We start from the raw sequence: 20,487 nt of genomic DNA, 5'->3' as shown, positions 1-20,487 counted from the left end.
GGCATTTAAACAAAGGGCTGGAGTTTGTATTATGTAAAATCTTGAAAATATATTCACTTATACTGCAATGAATATCGGCTGCAAATAATGGCTTTCAGCCTCTTTGATTACTAATCAGCTATGGGGGTGGGGGGTGTATCTCTAATTGATTATCTTTACCATGGGAGGGGAGTCATGTCTGAGAAAGCTCTGCCAAGGAAATCCCCTCTTCCCACCGTCCTCTCAACATCAATCAGTATGACCCAAATTGTAATAATTGCAATGCGGTGTATCATCTGTACATCAGACGAGCTTAAGTGAGCAACTCTATAGAGTACTAAAGAGGGTTCCTTGCTTGAACCTCAACCGGATTGGGCTGGGCCAAGATATGCATGCCTGAGGCAAAAGGGGATTTTAGCATTGCACAGTTATGTGTCTTCCTATGATGACTATAATGAGTTCCTCATATTTGAAATAGGGAGCTCAAAATCACAAGACAAATTTGAAAACAATCCCTCTAAATCAGGACTTCAAAGACTTCGAAGTCGAGGTATTCACTTTCACGGTGACTTAATTTCAGTTTATATTACTAAGGTGGTTGGAAATGGGAAAGCTGATGTGGCTGATGTTTAAACAGACTGTGTAGGCAGCATAGAAAATAAGGTGACAATGTAAAATGTCAATAAGTCTAACAAAGGGAAGTAATGCAACACAGTACATACAAAAGACAAACTCACACAAGTGTGTGTTGCACCGGGCATTCCTTTCTTTTTGCCATCCACTTGAGATATTATGATTTGCAACTGCAAGAGCATCAAGTTCCACCCATGACGTGCCATATCGCAGTGAGAATGTGTTTCTTTTAGAAATGTCAATGGGAATGTCAAAAATTGTATATTTTATCAAACTATACTGCCTCGATGGAAACTCAACTTGAATGGACCCTACTTAAACCTAATGTTAATAATCCAATTGAAAAAAACAACCAGGGGCTGGAGAGAAAGAAATATTAACAAGATGAAGCAAAATTAAAATGACAGATGTCAAACAGCAACTTACTGGAAGTAAGGCAAAGACTTGGATAATGTCTGTATGACATTATTGACGTTTATAAGAGAAACACTATGCAGTGACCTCCCACGTTTGTTCCTAGAGAAATATTGCACAAGCACTAACCATGGACCAGTGGTCATGGCAGAAATGAGAATAATGCAAGAAGGAATCTTATTTTGTTGAATGACGACAGACCCAGGATTCTTCAGGAGTTTGGAGAACATTTAATAATAGCTGGAGGTGGAAAAATAGGTGTGCATAACAATGGTGTTTGTCTCTGAGGGTCTCCAGTTACACGTGAGGTTATTGGTGCGTGGTGTTAGGTGCAATCCTGAATTATTTATGAGCGATGGGGATAATTCTGTGGCATACTCCTATATTGATTGAAATGTTCTGAAATGCAACTTATTTTTTAACATTGAAAATACAGCAAAACTTCAAAATTCAAAGATCTTAGTTGTTTTATAATTGAAAAACCTGAACATTTCCATTACTACAGTTTCCTAGGGGAAGAATATTAGCCAACATAAAATTCCAGAATTAGTTGTGAGATTAATAACATATCATTGTACAAACAATAGGATATGAAACTTGTGTGCATTATATTTACCAATAAAGGTCTGTTGCGTCTGTGCGTTGGCTCCCATGCGCGAGGAGCATGAGTGTGGATAGCTCGATCCATTGGCACCCATCCTCACGTATCTTGACTTGCTACATGGGGGTCCCACCCTCTTGCCGAGTCATTCTACTCAGGCGATGGCTCTCCCTTCAGTCCTCCGTTGCATGTCTGCCACAGATCCTCTGAAGAGTTCCCAGAGCCCCATCATCCACCTCCCATGCCCAAAATGTCTGAAAAAAGGAAGATGAAACAGGAAAGGAAGAGGAGCAGGCACCAGTCAGTGAGACATTTATTTGTATCCAAGATGAGTGAGCTCAAAAAGTGCCAAATAAACAACCGTGCGGGGATAATAAAATAATGAGCTACATCATTAAAGTTTAGGAGCCTGAACAAAGGGACGTTTAATCTTATCAATCACACCCTTAATGCTGCAGTGATCTCTTGGAACTAAACGAGCAATAAAGTGGTTTTTAGCAGTTCTAACCTGTGATGATTCTTTTATCTGTAAGTGCTGTAATGAAGGTGGATGACAAATGAAAAGCAGACATTGTATTTGTTTTCTGACTTAAGCGGAACAACATGTGGTCAAAGCAAAACCATTTGAGACTTGTCAATGACGCAATCAGCAATACCACAAGTTAGTTCTACATTTGATGTCTTTTGGTTTGTCAGCCAGTAATAATTGGATTACCTTAAAACAAGCATTCCCCTCAAAGCCACTTGTCACATTAGAAATGATGTTCAATCCATCAGAGAAGGCCTTGCTGGCCTTAATGTGGCACAACTGTTGCAGATACATACTGATACTTCAATCTGCCATTTGTTATTTTTTTGGCTTATGCCCAATTATCAATTCTTTACGTCCCTCACTGCTGCTTCAATTTTAATGGCTTTTGCATTTCCTGCAACACTGCACAAATATGCTTTATTTCAAACATCAACATGAGCAGATAGCAATGAAATTATTCTTAATGAGACTAAATAGAGAACTGGAGTGATACGTTTTCTCTCTTTGAATTGATAAACTGTACAGCACACAACAATTCCGGGGATCTATCAACTGGGTAAGGTGCACACTGCTTTCTCTTTTTCTTCACACTATTCAACATGTAGTCACAGTTGAAGGCTCCAACAAAAACATTGGTATATCTTTTTTTCATTAGGCTGCTTTAAATGCTGCTTTTTCTTTCTTTCTTCACACTATTCAAACATGGAGTCTCAGTGGAAGGCTCCAACAAAAGCATTGGCTGATCTTTTTTTCATTAAGCTACTTTAAATATCTTCACAGGGAATACATTTGGACAAAATTAGAAAATACATTTGAATATGTGAGAGATGAGAGGAAGCCTTGCTCTATATATACTCTTTATGTGTGTGTGTGGGGGGGGGGTCTATCCCAGCTATCTTTTGGGTGAGAGGGAGTACACCCTGAACTGGTTCCCACAGGCATGAGGATTTCGGCAAGTATGGTAACCGATCTTTCGGTTCCGTTGATTTTTGTCCTGGGAAACGATTTTTCGGTTCCCATTGTTAATACTCATGGGAACCGGTTTTTACATGTACTTCAGAATAAAGCCTTAGCAGGCATGAGCATTTTGCCTTTTACGCTTAGCAACCGACATGTTTGACTAGCGTTTGAGTGACCTGGATCTGAATAACTCGACCTTGCGCATGCGTAGCGCAGAAGCAGAAACTGGTGCTGTTTGTAAACCACACTGACAAAGCTGGGCGTTTTAATCATTAAAAATAAAGGGGTTCAAGTAGGTTCGTTTTATACAGATTGTTGTATTTCGTTGAGAACTTGTTTTACATTCCACACATGGGCGAATTTTACTAAAAGACCTGAGATCTGGGAAACGGACTTTCGGTTCCGTGTTTTCTCATGCTGGGTAACGACACGGTAACGGAATGATCGTTTCTGTGAAATGCTCATGCCTGTTCCCAGCTAATCACTGGGCACATATGAACATCCATTTTTACACACATTTACGCCTACAATTAGAGTCAATTTACAGTTGAAGCCAGAAATTTAAATACACTGTGCAAAAACACATTTCATTTTTTTTGTCTCACTTGTCTGATGTCAAATCAGAATAAACCTCTCCTGTTTCAGGTCATTCAGGATCACTCAAATTATTTAATTTTGTTATATGCCACAATAATGAGTGAGAATTTCTTGGAGAATGCCATATTTTTTTCCAAAGGTCAAAATGTTAAATACCCAGATGTACTAAGTCTAAAGAAAGGGGGGACCCCTGATCTGAATCCCATCGAAAATTTGTGGGCAGCTCTGAAAAGGGGTGTGTGAGCAAGGCAACCGAGAAACCTGACTCAGTTACACCAGTTTTGTCAGGAGAAATGGGCCAGGATTCCAGCAGAGGACTATCAGACGTTTGTGGAAGAGCACCTGCAAAGAACCCACGCAAGCACAGGCAGAACATACACATTTCATACAGGCGAGGGTGGATTTGAACCTAGGTCTTCACAACTGTGTGGCAGATGTGCTAACCAGTTGTCTCCCATTCTACCCAGAGTGTTGTTTACAAAGAGGGGTGGGGGTTCTCTAAGGAGGATAAAACTGCCAACAACTGTAATATATTCAACACTCCCAGCTTTAACTCACACAAATGTGTGAAGCAAATAGAATTTTCACTGCAGTGCAGAAGAAATGTTAAAGCATCATCAAGCACAGGAACTGTTCTTCACAGATGCTAACTCACACCATTAAACAAAAAGCACCCTCCTGGTATCTTCTATTAAGATGAGAATTAAAGCCTTTTTTACATTCAAGACTGAAACTCCTTTCGCTGTAGTGAACCCTGACTCAGAGCGAGACAAGGGCAGTGCCATAGAGGAGAGGATTGGTTGGGGGAAGGTAGTTCTGGACTACACGTTCCTAATGAGAGGTGACAGCAGATACACCCTGCCCCCTTCCACACATGGACATACGTATGGATCCTTTCTAGGCGCTCACCTTGCTGCACTCTGAATATTTTCGATAAAGAGTCACGATTGATAAACAAATCCAGACAAAAACACAATTGATCTATTATTCAAATGTTAGTCAATTCACTTTATAAATCATTGATATAGATTTGTCTAACCGGAGCAAGAGGTATGTATCTGGGTCTCTCTTTTTCCTTACATGTAACCCCCAATTGCAATTGCAGCAGAAGTTAGTGTTTTAAATTGGTCTCCATCTCCTTTAACCAGAAATGAATTAATGTAAATATTCATAATGGAGATTTTAGTGTTGAATGAACCTTATCCTTAAACTTAAACGAACACTACCATATAATACATTAAAATATTTTATGTCTTAAATAAATGCAGAAATAATGTTAAAAAAAAATCCCAAGGCTCTGCTCTAAATTCTCCATTGGGAGCACTGAACCATTATTATTCTAAATTTGAAGCAACTGCTTGAGACCTTGTCCACCTCACACAAATCAGTAAGACTCCAACTTTAAGAACTTGTAACATGGCCAAGACCAAAGAGCTGTCCAACAACACCAGAAACAAAACTGCAGCCCTCCACAAGGCTGGAAAGGGTGACAGAGCAATTACCAAGCTTCTCGGTGAAAAAAAGATCAACATTGTACAGTCATATATGGGTACATAGAGTGGTTAAAAAAAAGGTATAAATTACATTTCAATATGATATTTGATGTCTTATGTTACACATTTATATATATTATGGTAATGTGCACAACCAACCTTAGCTTCCTGACCTACTTACGGGAGTTTGCCATTTTACGATTGTTAGCTGAGCATATTTGGTGCTACTGCACCAAACGTCAGAAACAGCTGCCCGTGAGTTTGTTTTAACTTAAACTAAGACAAAAAATGTCAACTAAAAGGGGTAGTTATGCTGCGACTTTTAAAAGAAAAGTATAATCACTACTCACGAAGGAGTGGCTAACCCTGAAGAAGTGCGGCAGTTCAAAACAACGAGAGCTAAAACTACATAGAAACGAGCATAATGGGCACATTTAAAAAAAACAAAAACACGAGGGTGCACACAATTAAAATGCCCAAGGCAAAAAAAAGTACTGGAATTTTTATAATTTTTAATGTTGAAAACCCCTTGCGAATGTGCTCGCTCACACTATGACTGCCTGGTTGACTTGAAGTGGGTAGTGGCTTGTCTTTGCACTGCCCCATGTGGGTTTGGCATCCCTCATATCTCCATGTTCAACATGGGTTCAGCTTTGCTCGGGTGTTCAGACTCCGAGAATTGGGACATACAATTAGGCTTTTTTATGCTGATTTTTTTTTTTTGGTCAAAGTCCAATTTGTACAATGCCCAAGTTGTTTGAACTCCGAGGTTTCACTGTATCTTGAATCAATTTGGAGAAAATGAAGTCCACTAGTTGGGTCCTGTGCTTTTTCTCAGTCTCAGCTGGATTGCTGCTATCTAAAGACAACCTCTGAGCAACATTATTCTGCTCAATAAAACAGTAACATGGGAACAGGATTTCTTAACATTGAGGGATTTTCGTATGGTAATAAAAATGATTCCGTATTAAATATTAGATCAATACATTTTAGTCAAATACCCTTCTCTAATGATGTGACACTTAACATGAAATGATTATCAGAAACATTAAATTTAGGCAGAACAGATTAGACATCTCAATGCGTGATTGTCAATTAGGTCAGTCAGTATAACTGCAAATTGGGCCAGCCAACTGATGGCAGGCTCAGTCGCTGTATGAGCTGCAGGAAACAGGAGGAATTAGAAGCCACAATAAACAAGCGCACACAGACAAATACAATGTGTCCTGAGTGATGACTCATTGTGGACAGCCTGTGGATTACACTGGGTCAAGCACCACAACAGATGCCGCTCTTGTCATCTAATTTCCTTTCAGACTTCAGGTAGGAACATATAATATATTATCAGTCTGACTGTCTTATTTTGTGTTTATCCTTAGTTTGCCATTTAAAAAGGTGGCCTGATGTTTTAACTGCAAGGGTAGATTTTCCACCACACATTCAAGTGACACCATTTTGGGGCATAATTCATGGCAGTATAGAAAATAAACACGAAATAGCCTCACCTCAGATAAAAATGTGGTCTCTTTAAAATGCGGACAAAAATCAGTGGTTATTAATACTGTATGTTAATGCAAGTTCACATTCAACAGCTGGGCTACGAACAATGTCGCAGCGCATTAGTGTATTTTGATGATGTTCAGTTTGCACTGACAAGGTATTTCCGATCAGTCCATTCATGCTGAAAAATGCATACTTATTTCAAGCAAACTGTCAAATCATCTTGCTTAATCCTTATTGCCCAACAACAACAAAACATTCAGACCAAAGTCTGACTATTTAAGAGCTCTGGGGCAAGTACCTGCACGCTAACAGACTTTATGCTAGTTGTGGACTTGTGAACGTCTTTCCAATAATGACATGATTATATGGCCCTAAACCGCTGACACCAATCCTTAACCTGGCCAGAAGGAGAACTTCCTTGAGGATGTCATTTAAACGCACCTTCCCCCTCCTTGACAAACATTTTAATGGCTTTGTCCACCAGAATACGATGAATGTTGAGTATAGTTGCAACCGAGATAATGCAGTGTTTGTGTTCCAAGACCCATGTCAATTTACACAGATGACAACAGTGACACTGTTGACGTAAACATGGAAATAGATTTTTGCTAATGCGTAAAAGAAGAGGCATGCCAAACTCAAACAATGAAAACCATCACTGGCCACATCTTACTTATGGTCGTCCTCAGGGTTGCATTTTACTGCTCTTAATTATTTTTAAAATATAAGGTTAGCCATGACATCTGCTAACCAGAAGCTGAACTATACTTTCTTACAGCCTTTGGCCATGTCTGCACAGAAACAGACGATGTGCTTTTTTTTTTTCCTAAAAATGTTCCCGTGATCCGAGAATTGTTTTAAAAAATGTGTCTACACAAAGATGCTAAAAGACAGACAGAGAGTGCCACAAGGTGCTGATGGAAGTGACCAAATACAGAAAATAATCTGTGTGATGTAAACGGTCACAAAAATAGCAGGGAATTCAAAGTGAGAAAGGAAAGAGACATTTGTGTTGACTGATAAGCTCTGCGATTGGCTGGCAACCAGTTCAGGGTGTACCCTGCCACCTGCCCGTTGGCAGCTGGGATAGGCTCCAGCACTCCGTGACCCTTGTCAGGATAAGCGGCTAAGAAAATGGATGAATGGATGATGACCCAGTACAAAACCAAATTCCAATGTTGTGTGATATGTAAATAAACCAGATCATTTGCAAATCCTTTTCAACCTATATTGAAAATACTGAACACTACAACAATAATGTTGAAACTCCGGATTTTTTTAGGGGGAGGGCATATATAGCGATCTTATTTGATATGCTCATTATATACAGTACAGCATTATTTCTGAAAGATCCAAAGAAGCATTTCAAGAAAGGATGTAGATTTTTGTACATCTTGACTCAAACCAAGTTGCTTTGATCTACAGTCTTCCCCAAAAGTAATGTAATGGCAGGGTCAATTCCTTTGTTTTTGTTATACACGCAAGACATTTCCGTTTTAGATAAAAAGATGGATATGAGACAAAAGTTCAGAAATCCAGCTTTTACCTCATGGTATTTAAATCTAGATATGTTATACAAGTCAGGACAGAGCACCTTTTGTTGAAAGCCACCCACTTTTCAAGAGAGTAAAAGTATTGGAACACACATTTTGTCCCACATCTCGCAGTTCACATGGATATTCAACTTCTAGAGTTAACAGACATTTACTAATCCCTACTTGCAATACCTGCATTAAGCCTGTGACCCACTGATTTCAAGCGGTTGCATTTTTTATTTGAGAAAAAAAAAGCAGTATTTCATGTTTAACCAATCTAAAAGGCAACACATGAGTAACTAGAAACACCCGTTAGTCATGTTCCAATACATTTACTCACGTGAAAAGTGGGTAGCTTCAAACGAAAAGGTGCTATGTCCCGATTTAAAAGGTAAGATGACAAAGAGGTAATGGGATCAGTTAAGGGGAAAAAAAAAAAAAAAAAAAAAAATCACATTTGCATTGTTTAGATATGTCAATGTATGAACCTTCCAACAAGTTTTAGACCATAGTTTAGCTAAAAAAAATAGGCTTTTAAGACAGACATTGAGTCCTCCCTGAACATACCTGAAGATCAAGACAACGGGGTGAGTTTACTCTATCCACCACAAGGGCTACCAGAAGCTATGTTACATTTGCGAAACATAGTGTGCTACACACTATATGCAATGGCAAGCAACCTGTTGAAAAATGTGGAGGATTTTGATGTACCCAAGCACCCAAGTGAGCTTGGCATTGTCAAAGCGCACGCTTGAGCCGATCAGACAGCGACGACAAGTAGCGACTGTACAACAGAAAAAGAGTGGCCACTCGATGTGACTGTATGATAAAGCATGACTTTTATACAGCCATGGCTTGAAAAATGGCACCCAGTGGTGCTAATATTTTTTAACACAACTATACGCACAACAAGGAAACGCTCACCTTTCGTCCACACCGCTTTACTGCTGCACTGTGGTGGTTGCGAGATTTAGTTCTGTTGCTAGCAGTCGAGGTGCCGATGGCTGTTAAAAAAATAGTTTGCACTGCAGATGCATTTCAGCTTCTGCCTCTGTATCCTATGCTTTCTGCTCAGCCTCTCTCAAAACACGGCGGTTCCAAGTGATCAAGCACAGTTTGAAGGCTTGCTAGGTACCCACATACAGTTAACTACGTATCTTCCCCTGTTGATTGACTTTCCCTATCCAGTGGTCAAGTATTCCTTTTTCTCTTGGAAAGCCAAAAAGAAACTGGCCGCTGCCTTAAACCTTTGTATAACCAAACACATCATATGTAACACGGTGTAGCAGCTGTAGAGCATTGGCCTCACAGTTCCTAGGACCGGGTTTCAAATCCCAGCCCAACCTGTGTGGGGTTTGCATGTTCTCCCCGTGCCTGCATGGGTTTTCTCCGGTCACTCCAATTTCCTCCCACATCCCAAAAATATGCATTAAGTGGAAACTCTAAATTGCCCGTAAGTGTGGTTGTGAGTGCGACTGTTGTTTGTCTCTACGTGCCCTGCGATTGGCTGGCAATTGACCCCTCCGTAGAAATTGCGTAATCCACGTCACTGACCAATCAGAGGCCAGAGATCTGCATAAACCACGCAATTTTTGGGACCCGCAGTTTTCTCAGACAACGCTGGATGGTCCAGTATAGCTTCTGTTGGCGTTTTATCGCGTATTTGGTTTCTTTAACAATAGATATGGTTAAGAGGTGTAGTCACGGACTTTGTAATAGTGACGACAGGTATCCTGAAAGGATAGTTGGTGGAGTTCAATTCGTACCCTTTCCAAAACCGAAGACCCAGTACGAAAAATGTCTTTGATGGATCAAACTTTGTGGAAGACCGCATCATCAACTGAATCCATCTAAAATAAACCGGAACAGAAGACCGAGTACGAAAAATGTCTTTGATGGATAAAACTTTGTGGAAGACCGCATGATCAACTGAATCCATCAACCGGAACAGATATGTTTGCATGAAGGTAAGTCCTATATTGGATTTTCAATACATGTCTCATATAAATAAATTAGCAGTTCTTCGCTTGCATAATATAGCTACGTGTGAATGATTGACACACTTGATCTGTGTTGGGTGATATTTTGCGATGATCTGACTGCACAAACGTGTCCCTTTGTTCGCGGCTACGGTAAACCGGACTGTGTTAGCACGAAGGTATGCCCTGTATTTGATTTTCAATACATGTCTCATATAAATGAATTAGCAGTTCTTCGCTTGCATAACATAGCTACGTGTGAATGATTGTCACACTTGATCTGTGTTGAGCGATATTTGATCTGCCTGCACAAACGTGTCTCTGTTCGGCGGTGAGCTAAGCTAAACCGGACTAGCAGTCCTAAAAGCCTTCGACGTGCACCGAGACACCAAGACTGAAGGGAGAATGTTTGAGGTCACTAAATTGTACCTTGCCTCCTGCCCAATGACAGCTGGGATTGGCTCCAGGACTACCGCGACCCTCGTCAAGATAAACGGCCCAGAATAAATATATAAATACACACACACACACACACACGCATATATACATACAGATGGGCTTTTAACGTAATGACATTTTGTGAGTTCAGATGGTTAGGCTAAAATGAATAACACTCCATGCACATAAGTATGTGATCACCAACCTATGTGACTGCTCATCTACAAATTCCACTATGAATTTGTGCCCCAACATAAATAACTTATACTGGCAGTTAAGTCAATCCATCACAATTCCTCAATTCTGACATTCTCTCAACTTGTTGACGATGCCATTCAGTGAGGGACTTTGCAGGTTTAAGTTGGTTGGTTTCTTTCGGCTTGTCCCTTTCGGGGTCGCCACACCGTGTCATCTCAGATGAATGCACATATATGTTTGGCACAATTTTTACGCCGGATGCCCTTCCTGACGCAACCCTTCTGAGGGAGTGGAGGCCGCAGTGGGATACGAACCCACAACCCCTGGTTTACCAAACCAGTGCTCTAACCACTGAGCTATGGGGCCTCGACCTTGCAGTCTCATTCTTAATGATTGTGGTGCAACTCGCCACAAGTCAGACTAAGTGTGAAACTCACTCAGCATGTGTCTCTTTCGCTTGGACTTATACAGAAAAACTCCAGTTACATTCTGTCATATAAAATGAGGCTATTAATGTTATATTTGCCAAGATATTTGTATCACTGGATTATTCTGGAACTTTGTGACATTTAAAATGTCAGAAAATGAATAAAACCCACCTTTATCACCTGATTTCAATCAGCTGAATATCATGCAACCCACACCAATTTTTGATCATGTGAAAACATTGGGACATGAGTCACACATTTTGTTCCTTGCTGGATATTCTCAACCTAGGAACTCTAATAATCTACCATTATGTACATAACTGACCATGCATTTGGATATTCGCACTTTCATGCAAAGATTACAACGGAAGTTGAGGATAATATAAGGCAAGTTTTGGCCGGCCAAAAACAGTGGCATTGAGGGCCAGATCTGGCACCAGGGGCTTAAGTTTGACATATCTGGGAGAAGAATAGCAAAGGAATGGAAAACGTGGATGCTACAATAAAATGATAGTGATGATCATGAAACGATAATGTCATTTTACGGTAATAAAAACCTTAAAGAACCGCCATAGTAAATCAAGAAAATTATCTGACGTAATTAGGTGACAAACTATCTGTTCCGATTACGCACAGCAACACGTAGTCTCAAAGTACAATGTGCTACGATCATCTCAGACAAAATGACAATATCATACTGATTTTTGGAGACAGAAACCAATGGTTGGCCGAGGCTTTGTTAGCTTAACGTGAAGGCTGAGCTAGTATCACTTAATGGGCTACACTGAGTGTTGGGAGACGAAGGAGGAGAAGATGGGGTGCTTTAGCTGCTCAACGCAGTCCTTGCTTAAAAGTGCTTCAACGGCGAAAGCCAAAAGTCCCGGGGTCGGCAGCGAGCTCATTTCCCCGAAAAAAGACTCGAAAGCGCCGCTAACGAGAAGACTCCCGCGGACCGAACCAGTGTAAGTGGTAGCATATCTCGCGCAGGAGGCTAAAGGTAAGCTATCGAATCCACGTACTTAGTAGCTCCTCGCAAACACCGAATAATCGTCACAAGACCAACAATGTGTAAAGGTTACCGGCGTGGGCGGCAGTCGTTCGGCAGCTATCTTTATCTTCGTCTCGCCGTTGACCCAAAAAAGAAAAGAAAAAAGGAGCACTCCGACCCAAGTTGTCCCTGGCTGAGCGAGAGAAAAAAAATTGCAGCTCAACACCTTCTTTTTCCAACTCCGCTCGTTTACGCACGATTCGACGTTAGCTTCTGCGTTTAATCCCCAGTGAGCACTCGGGTTCCCCTTGCGATGACTTTCAGGCGAAGTCCCGGCGTTTGTGGCGACTAAGAATTAATCTTGGATGGTTTTGTTCTCAGTTTTGGCACCGTATTTCCTCCGTAGTAGCTCAGCGCCTTCTTGGGTGGTTGTTATGGCCCAGTTCTGCCCTTTTTCAAGATCGTCTATAACACAATATTGTTTCTGGTTGGAACCTTCAAAATAAAATCCGACGTATAAATCTTGTTTGACTGAACTGGTCGGTGATCAAAATAGTTTCAAACATTAAATACGTCTCTAAGCCCTCCAGATAAATTATTAAAACGAAAATCAGCAAAATCCGTGAAGGGAAGTTTACTGCTATGTCTATGCTATGATTGTTGGTCTTGTTTTGGAAATCCACTTTCTTTGTATAATTGTACTCACTTAACAGACCCCTCAACGTCGACTGATGACTGGCAGGAGGCGGTTAGTGCGCTTGCAGGTTGTGCAAAATACAGTAACGAGCGCCCTCTCGCTACTGGTTATTTTATGACAATCCATTGAACTTTCATTCGTGTAAAATATTGTACTGTACTGTATATGAAAAATCCATCTATCTATCTATCTATCTATCTATCTATCTATCTATCTATCTATCTATCTATCTATCTATCTATCTATCTATCTATCTATCTATCTATCTATCTATCTATCTATCTATCTATCTATCTATCTATCTATCTATCTATCTGTCTGTGTGTGTGTGTTATTTTTTTAACTACACACAAGTGTGCTTCAAAGTGATCCACCTGGAGTCGAACAAAACTTTCCAGCCCTCCCTGCCACACTTCATGTACTCCTGGAATGAATCTTCCGACGTCCGCCGTAACTCCATTGTCACGGCCATCTTGATGCCGTGAAGGTCTTCAGAAGAGGTTCTGTCAGTGAGCCTCTTGAGCTTGAGAAAAAAGGAGGATGAAACATATGGAAGCAGCTCCTGTGAGTGGGGATGTTCCTCTAGCACACCGATATTCTTCTCGGCCAGGAACTGTTGGATCTTGGGGCCCTGTGAGGAGGTGTGTTGTCATGAAGCAGCCATGGGATGTCCTGCAACAACTCTCAGCTCTTCCCTTGCACTGAGTGAAGCAAATGTCGCAAGATCTCTATGTGGAAGTTCTGCTTAGAAATTAACTGGGAAAATTTATAGTTTGGGTTTGAAATATATTGTTCGTGACACTATTCCTCAACGAGTTCAGGGTGTATCCGGCCTCCTGCCCGATGATAGCCGGGATTGGCTCCAGCACTGCGCGACACGCGTAAGGATAAGCAGCTCATAAAATGGATGGATGGATGTTCAGGTCATTTATTGCAATGGGATGTAGTTCTGGTGACATCCTGGTGAGGGCAACAGAACACGCAATACGTGCAAAAGCGTCATTGATGCCAAGGTCATTTAACATTGCCTCATCTCAAGATAATTCCTGAATATAATAGAATGTACAGAGAAAATCCTATCAAAGTTTTAAAATCACAATAAAACAACACACAATGTAACATTTGGACAGGAATGAATGTAGGTTCCTTCTTTAAGTGTGAGTCAGTCTGCCAGGTTACTGTATTGTAAAAATATTCAGATATCAAAAACATGTCCTGGCATTGTAATTTTCATGTGGGGTTTCAAGATGACATATGTTGAAGGTCTGTTAGACCCAATTTGATAATTTACTCATTCATCCGTATCACAGCACTATTGGACTCTTTTGTTGCTTAATGACTCTCTGAACAATGCAACGTGTTTATCTCCTAAATGTACAACCTGACATTTTGTTATAGTGGCTTTTTGCTACTAGTGAATACCCAAATACTGGAGACAAATTTCTCATGTTTCAGCTAACATACTTGGCCAATAAAGATGATTCTGATTTTTTCAGTAGCGACTCGTGAAATTATTGCAACTTGTCACATCATAATAGACATTCACTCAAACAAGGCACAAACGATTTCATCCCACTATTGATGCTTTGTATGTTTTCTTAGTACTTTTTGGTGTTATTTAACACGACCATTACTGACATTCTATGTACTCCTATTGTGTTATCCTACATCCTCATCTCATCTTGATGAGAAATTGGCCAGTACAGTATATTTATTTACACAAGGCTGTGGAATTGACTCCTCCCAGGATGAGGGTGGGAAATTGCATCAAAGTGTGTCTTTGTAACCTCACGGGACATTGGGAAGAATGTTAAGAGCGACACTTTTTTTCCCCAAGTAGAAAAAAAACTAGAGTGAACTGATCTGAGGAGAAAGATGTTCTCCGCTCTTAAGGCACGTTTGCTGAGGGGCTCCAAAGTGATGGAAGCCTACTGGCAGGCTCACAGGTCAATCATCCACCACAAGCCACCTAAAGACAAGATTGGACCAATGGTAGGATTCATGTTATTGTTGCTTGAGTAGATACTACTTTTTTTTTTATATAGGAGGTAAACAAATTTTAAGTCGTCGGCCTGTAATAGAGCACTTTAGGGTTTATGACGCAAGGAAGTCAAGTGAAGTGTGCTCAGATCATGAGGAGCGAAAGTGTGTTTTATTTGTTTGTTATCCATAAGTTAGTCGAAAGCTAAGAGATCCTAGGATGGAAGTGAAATAGTGTCCGTTTGTTTACACCACAATTAACACTTTGATCTGTCCTCCGGGACATGCGCATGCCTGGTCTAGTTAGCAATATACAGGAGTGATGTGGCATAAATGAAAGTATTGGGATTGAAAAGTGAATGTGGGAATGGAACAAGGTGGCATGGGGGCTCAACTGGAAAGCGTTGGACTCACAGTTTGGAGGTGCCGGTTTTAATCCTGGACCCACCTGTGTGAAATTTGCATGTTCTCCTCGTGCCTGCATGGGTTTTCTCCGGGCACTCCGGTTTCCTCCTAAATTCAATTCTTCTCTCGGCTTGTCCAGTTAGGGGTCACCACAGCGTAACATCTCAGACGAACGCTCATATTTGTTTGGCACAGTTTTTACGCCAGATGCCCTCCGGTTACCTCCCACATCCCAAAAATATGCGACATTAATTGGACACTCCAGTGTTACTCCCCAAGAGGGGTTGTGTCAGGAAGGGCTCCCCCGAGAACCTTGTGAGGATAAACGGTTAAGAAAATGGATGGATGGATGGATGGAATGGAACTCAAGAAATCACTGAGATTGTCATGTGGTCGGGTGTAGCCTGGTAAAGTTATCAAGAATGTATTGTCATCCTATGAGGAAACAATTTTTTCATGAAAAAATAACATTTTTTTTTTTTTTTTTAATGGACTCCTCCACAGCAGTCTGTGTTCACCATATGCGTGTTTGCTGTGACTCTGCTGGCCCCAGCTGGATGGATTTTGCACCATATCCCAGACTACCGTCAGAGAGCATCTGCACAACACCACAACCACGGAGGTCCTTGCACTTAGGTCCAAGAATTTGGACAAAGGCAGAGTTTTTACGATTCATCCTGACACAAATAAAACAAAAAATACAAATAAAATAATACGGATTTAAAGCTTTCATTTCAGAGGTTTCAGTTATTTCCAGTTATTCCATATATATTATTGCCATCTAAAGTGTTTGGACAAGGTACATTACTGTAAATTTTTTAATACTTCAGATTGACTGGCTGGAGTCTAGAGTACTTAGACTTACAAAATTCAAATGTTCCTCCCTGGTGATGCTGATGCTTTCAAGCACATTCACGTGTGCTTTCAGCTTTTTCTTCAGTAAGTAAAAAGCCAGCTCCACTGACTTAAGATTAGACTCTTGACTAGGACATTGAAAAATATTCTACCATCATTTGCATTTTTTTTTCTTTTAGGGTTAGGGTCACATAGTTCCTCACATAATACATGAGTAATTGCACTTATTTATATTAAAAATACTATTACATGTGAGGCGTCATAAACCAAAGAAGAGCTTCATAGTTGACTAGTACCACTACACCATCACCATCAGGGACCCTTTTGTTTTACTACACTCAATAAGCGTTACGGTACTGAGGGTAGAATTTGACGCTCTGTGGGTGCAGTTCTTTCCCAGTCTTGGTGGACGTACAACTTGAGTTAGTCAACAATTCAGGCTCTCTGTTGTCATATTTTATACTGCATAATGTGCCACAATTTTCTCAACTTTCCCAGTATTTTGTTGCCCCTGTCCTAACTTTTATGGAACGTGTTGCAGGCATCAAATTAAAAATTAGAGAATATTTGCAGAAAATTGTAAAAATTGAAAATTACATATTTTGAATGTACTATACGTTGAAAAGAATTTGGAAATTGTTGTTTATCTGATTAGTTTACAAACCCCAATTTCACTGAGGTTGGTTCTGTACAACCCCATAGTTAGATATATAATCTAGGAGCACTAATGGTAAGAATATAAACATTACATTCTATTAAAAGACATGTTATATGACATTACAAGAAATATCCTTCAGGACATGTCATGCTTATTTTTTTATGTCAGACATTCACAGGCATTTGTTGAACGTTTGCCTATTTCCCTGCAGAGGACACACATGCAAAAAAAAAAAAGAAAAAAAGAAGAGTAATAATGATAAAAAGCTTTCAGTATTTCACCAGTTGAATCATTTGTTCATTTTTAAAGGCAATAATAAATTTCCTAAATGGCAATATGTCAAAGGAGGGTGAGTCCATTTGGAAAGGTGTGTTTGTTTGTAGTGTCTGCACAACAAGCTCCCTCTGTCCTTTTTCCCTTCTCCGGAAGGAATCCTATTGTTGTCATCCAACAATAACGATTTTCCAAATTAAGTCTCGCTTTTTAATATGACTGAAAGCACTACACGGGGAATGAGAGACCAGAAATAGTGCACAAATCCATTGCGCGCAGTGGTACGATCAAGCGGGGGGAGAGAGAGAAAGAGAAAGAGAGACGGAGGGAGAGAGAGAAAGAGAGAGAGAGAGTTTTCACTTTTCCACCAGTGAGGGACACACAGAACACTGGAGAGGGTGCAAAAAAAATCTCCAAAACAAATTCACAGTGTGGCTTTTATGTCTCCACAAGTGTCTCCGCAATGTCAACCAAGGCAGAGCAGTGTGAGTATACATATTTGTATTTCTGTCGTTCATATCGATATAGTTACTTTTGAAATTTTCATTTGATGCGAGAAAGGACGAGGGGAGCTGTCCATGTTGATGATGAAGGCTCGGTTGCCAAGGCAGCTTGCAACACGTCCTCAACACTGCAGAGGCAGGCTGGAGGACTCCATGTGTGCGTACGCGTGCGTGTGTGTGTGTGTGTGTGTGTGCGCGCGCGTTCGTGTGCGTCTCCTTCCTCACTCCTCCGCATTTCTTTGCATTTTAAAACAAGCCCGTCGATCGTTTGCACAGCATTTCCCCCCCATTGACAGCTAAATTTGGCATTCAACATAAATCCGGACAAATAAATTCGAGATGCTAACCGCCAAGGTCGAACCGGGGGATTCTTCCCTAAGCAATATGGTGGCATGAAGATTGGTCATTAATAGCTGGGATCAGGCTGGTAGCAGGCTCTCCTCCTTCTTTCCTTTGAACAGGTGGAAAACACATCCTGGATTCTTCCTGTGCTTGCACCTCACACGCACTTTGATCCAGCCATTACCTTTTAGCCATTTACAAGGTGTGAATTGTGTGTGAAACCTGTTAAATTTAGGGATAGAAAGTTGTGCTGATGTTGCTGTCCAGTGGTCAGTCATGTCGTGCATGTCCAGCTGCCATCTGTCTTTAGTTTTCATCTTCCAAATTGTCATGAAAATGTTACACAGATTGCTCACGATATGAGTATAGAAGTGGTCCATTTACAGAACGATAGAAGGGATAATTTCATTCATCCCAGAATTTGTGTTTGAAAGCTGTTGTTTCTTGGCTAAAGATACATACACAAACATTTTTAAACACATAGCGGTATAAAGCAACCTCCAGAGTCCACACAAAGGTTTCCCTGTAGGACTATAAACAGGATATACACATTTGGAATCTATTGGATGCTTGGTAAGAAATGTCAACGATCTGTATTCTAATCCATATAGATATAGTGATGCTAGTGATATGCAATACAATCATTATAACACACGCAGAGAGCGACAAAAACAAAATAAAGGTGATTCAGAGACGCTACACCGCATCCCCAGTTCTAGAAAACGCCACTGTACACTACCGGAGATCTTTAAGGGTCCTTTACTGGTTCTATAGAAGGTGATGTTTGTATTCAATGACCATTACACTATTCAGCAAGATGGAACTTGTTAGGTAATGTATTATTCCATTTACTGGATAAGAACCATTTGGTTCTGATTTGGTGCTATATAACCATTGGATAATGAATGATATTACATAGTAGCACTAAGTGTGTGTTTCTTTCAGCTTGTCCCTTTCGGGGTCGCCACAGCGTGTCATCTCAGATGAACGCATATATATGTTTAGCACAATTTTTATGCCGGATGCCCTTCCTGACGCAACCCTTCTCAGGGAGTGGAGGCCCCAGTGAGATACGAACCCACAACCCCTGGTTTACCAAACCAGTGCTCTAACCACTGAGCTACAGGGCCTCACATAGTAGCACTAAGAATAGGTGCTAAATAGTACCCAAGAGTAGTTCCCCTATGCATAAAGGCTGAAGAACTCAAATTGGGTAATGGATATAATATAGTACACATTTTTGGAGAAGTGCATTAACAATTAACCGTTAATGTTGAAAATATACGTAACTTATTAAGGCAAAAAATATATTTATAACTAGGGCTACAACTGTTTTCAAAGGCTAGTCTCTTCAAACACTAAATGAAATAGAACTTAAATAACAGCTGGATACTGTAAGTCCTACTATTAACGTTTGCACTGTCAAAATGAGGGGTTTGAACCTCGGCACGCATGTTTTTGTGGATGAGACATTTTCTCCATGTGCTTGCTTTGGGTTCCTCAGGGTACTGAAACTGTTAGGTTGACTGAAGATTCTAAATTGTCCATAGGTGTGAATGTGAGTAGTTGTTTATGTGTCCTAGGATTCACTGGTGATCAGTCCATGGTGAACCCCACTTCTTGCCCACAATCTGTTGAAATAGACTCAGAGTCTCCTGTGATCTTGAACAGGATAAGCGGGATGGATGGATGAACAATATTCATAATCATTGCCAGGGAAAAGGCATTTAGACAACAACGGTTGTGGTGCCATTATTACTGTTGATTTTTTTTTTTTTTTTACAATCTTACTGTATCCCAGATTTTGCAAAAAGCAAGGCTAGGAGGAAATAGTGTGTAAAAAAACAGAGATTGTGTAAAGTTTCAGATAATTTCACGCTTGAAAAATAAGGTAAAGTTCAATGTGTTTGTCTATTGCAAAGCAGAATCAGCTTACAGAACAGTATGTCTGCGAGCCAACACAATTGCCGTAAGCATCGTGAGCTAATACAGCACATTGGCTCACCAATCCTTAGAATGTATCGTAATGCCCCCACAAGTGGTCAAGGATAGACACAAGGATTGTTGCACTTTCAGTTGCTTGTTTGGACAAATGTTAACAAAATAAACACGCAAGTACATTCATACACAAGCTGCTATGGCAACAACTAAGGCCCGGCTATTCAACATGCAGACTGGCTAAACTAACAGCCAACTATACACTCATTCGCTGACTCCCACGTCTCACAACAGGTTAGGCCTTGCGTTTTAAAGGCACACTCATAAAGTGACAGACATTACAGTACAGTGAAGAAAATAAGTATTTGAACACCCTGATATATTCCAAGTTCTCCCACTTAGAAATCATGGAGAGGCCTGTGAAATTTTCATCATAGGTGCATGTCCACTGCGAGAGGGATAATCTAAAAATAAAAATCCAGAAATCACAATGTATGATTTTTGTAACGATTAGTTTGTGTGATACATCTGCAAATAAGTATTTCAACACCTGAGAAA

The 20,487-nt window shown here is 40.4% G+C and overlaps 3 protein-coding genes across 4 annotated transcripts in view; 2 read left to right on the top strand and 1 right to left on the bottom strand.

Annotated features, from left to right (window-relative positions):
• Positions 1-12,997, bottom strand: part of btbd7 (BTB (POZ) domain containing 7) — a 36,494-nt gene extending 23,497 nt beyond the window's left edge. Inside the window, exons 1-3 of one of the 2 annotated variants that reach the window (XM_061843125.1) lie at positions 12,536-12,997; positions 12,370-12,471; positions 1,643-1,881 (exon numbers count right to left, since the gene is read on the bottom strand). In XM_061843125.1, coding sequence (XP_061699109.1) covers positions 1,643-1,724 — 82 coding nt within the window. In that variant the 5' untranslated portion in view covers positions 1,725-1,881; positions 12,370-12,471; positions 12,536-12,997. Of the gene's footprint in view, positions 1-1,642; positions 1,882-12,369 lie in introns of both variants that reach the window. The other variant, XM_061843123.1, reaches the window with a different exon arrangement.
• A 1,812-nt stretch (positions 12,998-14,809) lies between these two features.
• si:dkey-85n7.8 (COX8 domain-containing protein) lies at positions 14,810-16,092 on the top strand. Its single transcript, XM_061844798.1, has 2 exons — positions 14,810-14,967; positions 15,865-16,092. Exons 1-2 carry the CDS (start codon positions 14,851-14,853, stop codon positions 15,994-15,996), a joined length of 249 nt encoding a protein of 82 aa, XP_061700782.1. The 5' UTR covers positions 14,810-14,850; the 3' UTR covers positions 15,997-16,092.
• A 318-nt stretch (positions 16,093-16,410) lies between these two features.
• Positions 16,411-20,487, top strand: part of LOC133513616 (protein unc-79 homolog) — a 43,561-nt gene continuing 39,484 nt past the window's right edge. The window contains 1 exon segment of the mRNA XM_061844563.1: positions 16,411-17,631. Coding sequence (XP_061700547.1) covers positions 17,610-17,631 — 22 coding nt within the window. The 5' untranslated portion in view covers positions 16,411-17,609.

Source organism: Syngnathoides biaculeatus, chromosome 15, assembly GCF_019802595.1.
Source record: "Syngnathoides biaculeatus isolate LvHL_M chromosome 15, ASM1980259v1, whole genome shotgun sequence".
In the NCBI taxonomy this organism is placed as follows: Eukaryota; Metazoa; Chordata; class Actinopteri; order Syngnathiformes; family Syngnathidae; genus Syngnathoides; species Syngnathoides biaculeatus.
This window is presented reverse-complemented; position numbering and strand designations above follow the sequence as displayed.

Coding starts and splice junctions, on each gene's coding strand:
- si:dkey-85n7.8 (XM_061844798.1), top strand. CDS start 14,851: ATGTTCTCCGCTCTTAAGGCACGTTTGCTGAGGGGCTCCAAAGTGATG. Junction 14,968..15,864: donor AAGACAAGATTGGACCAATG/GTAGGATTCATG, acceptor ACTCCTCCACAG/CAGTCTGTGTTCACCATATG.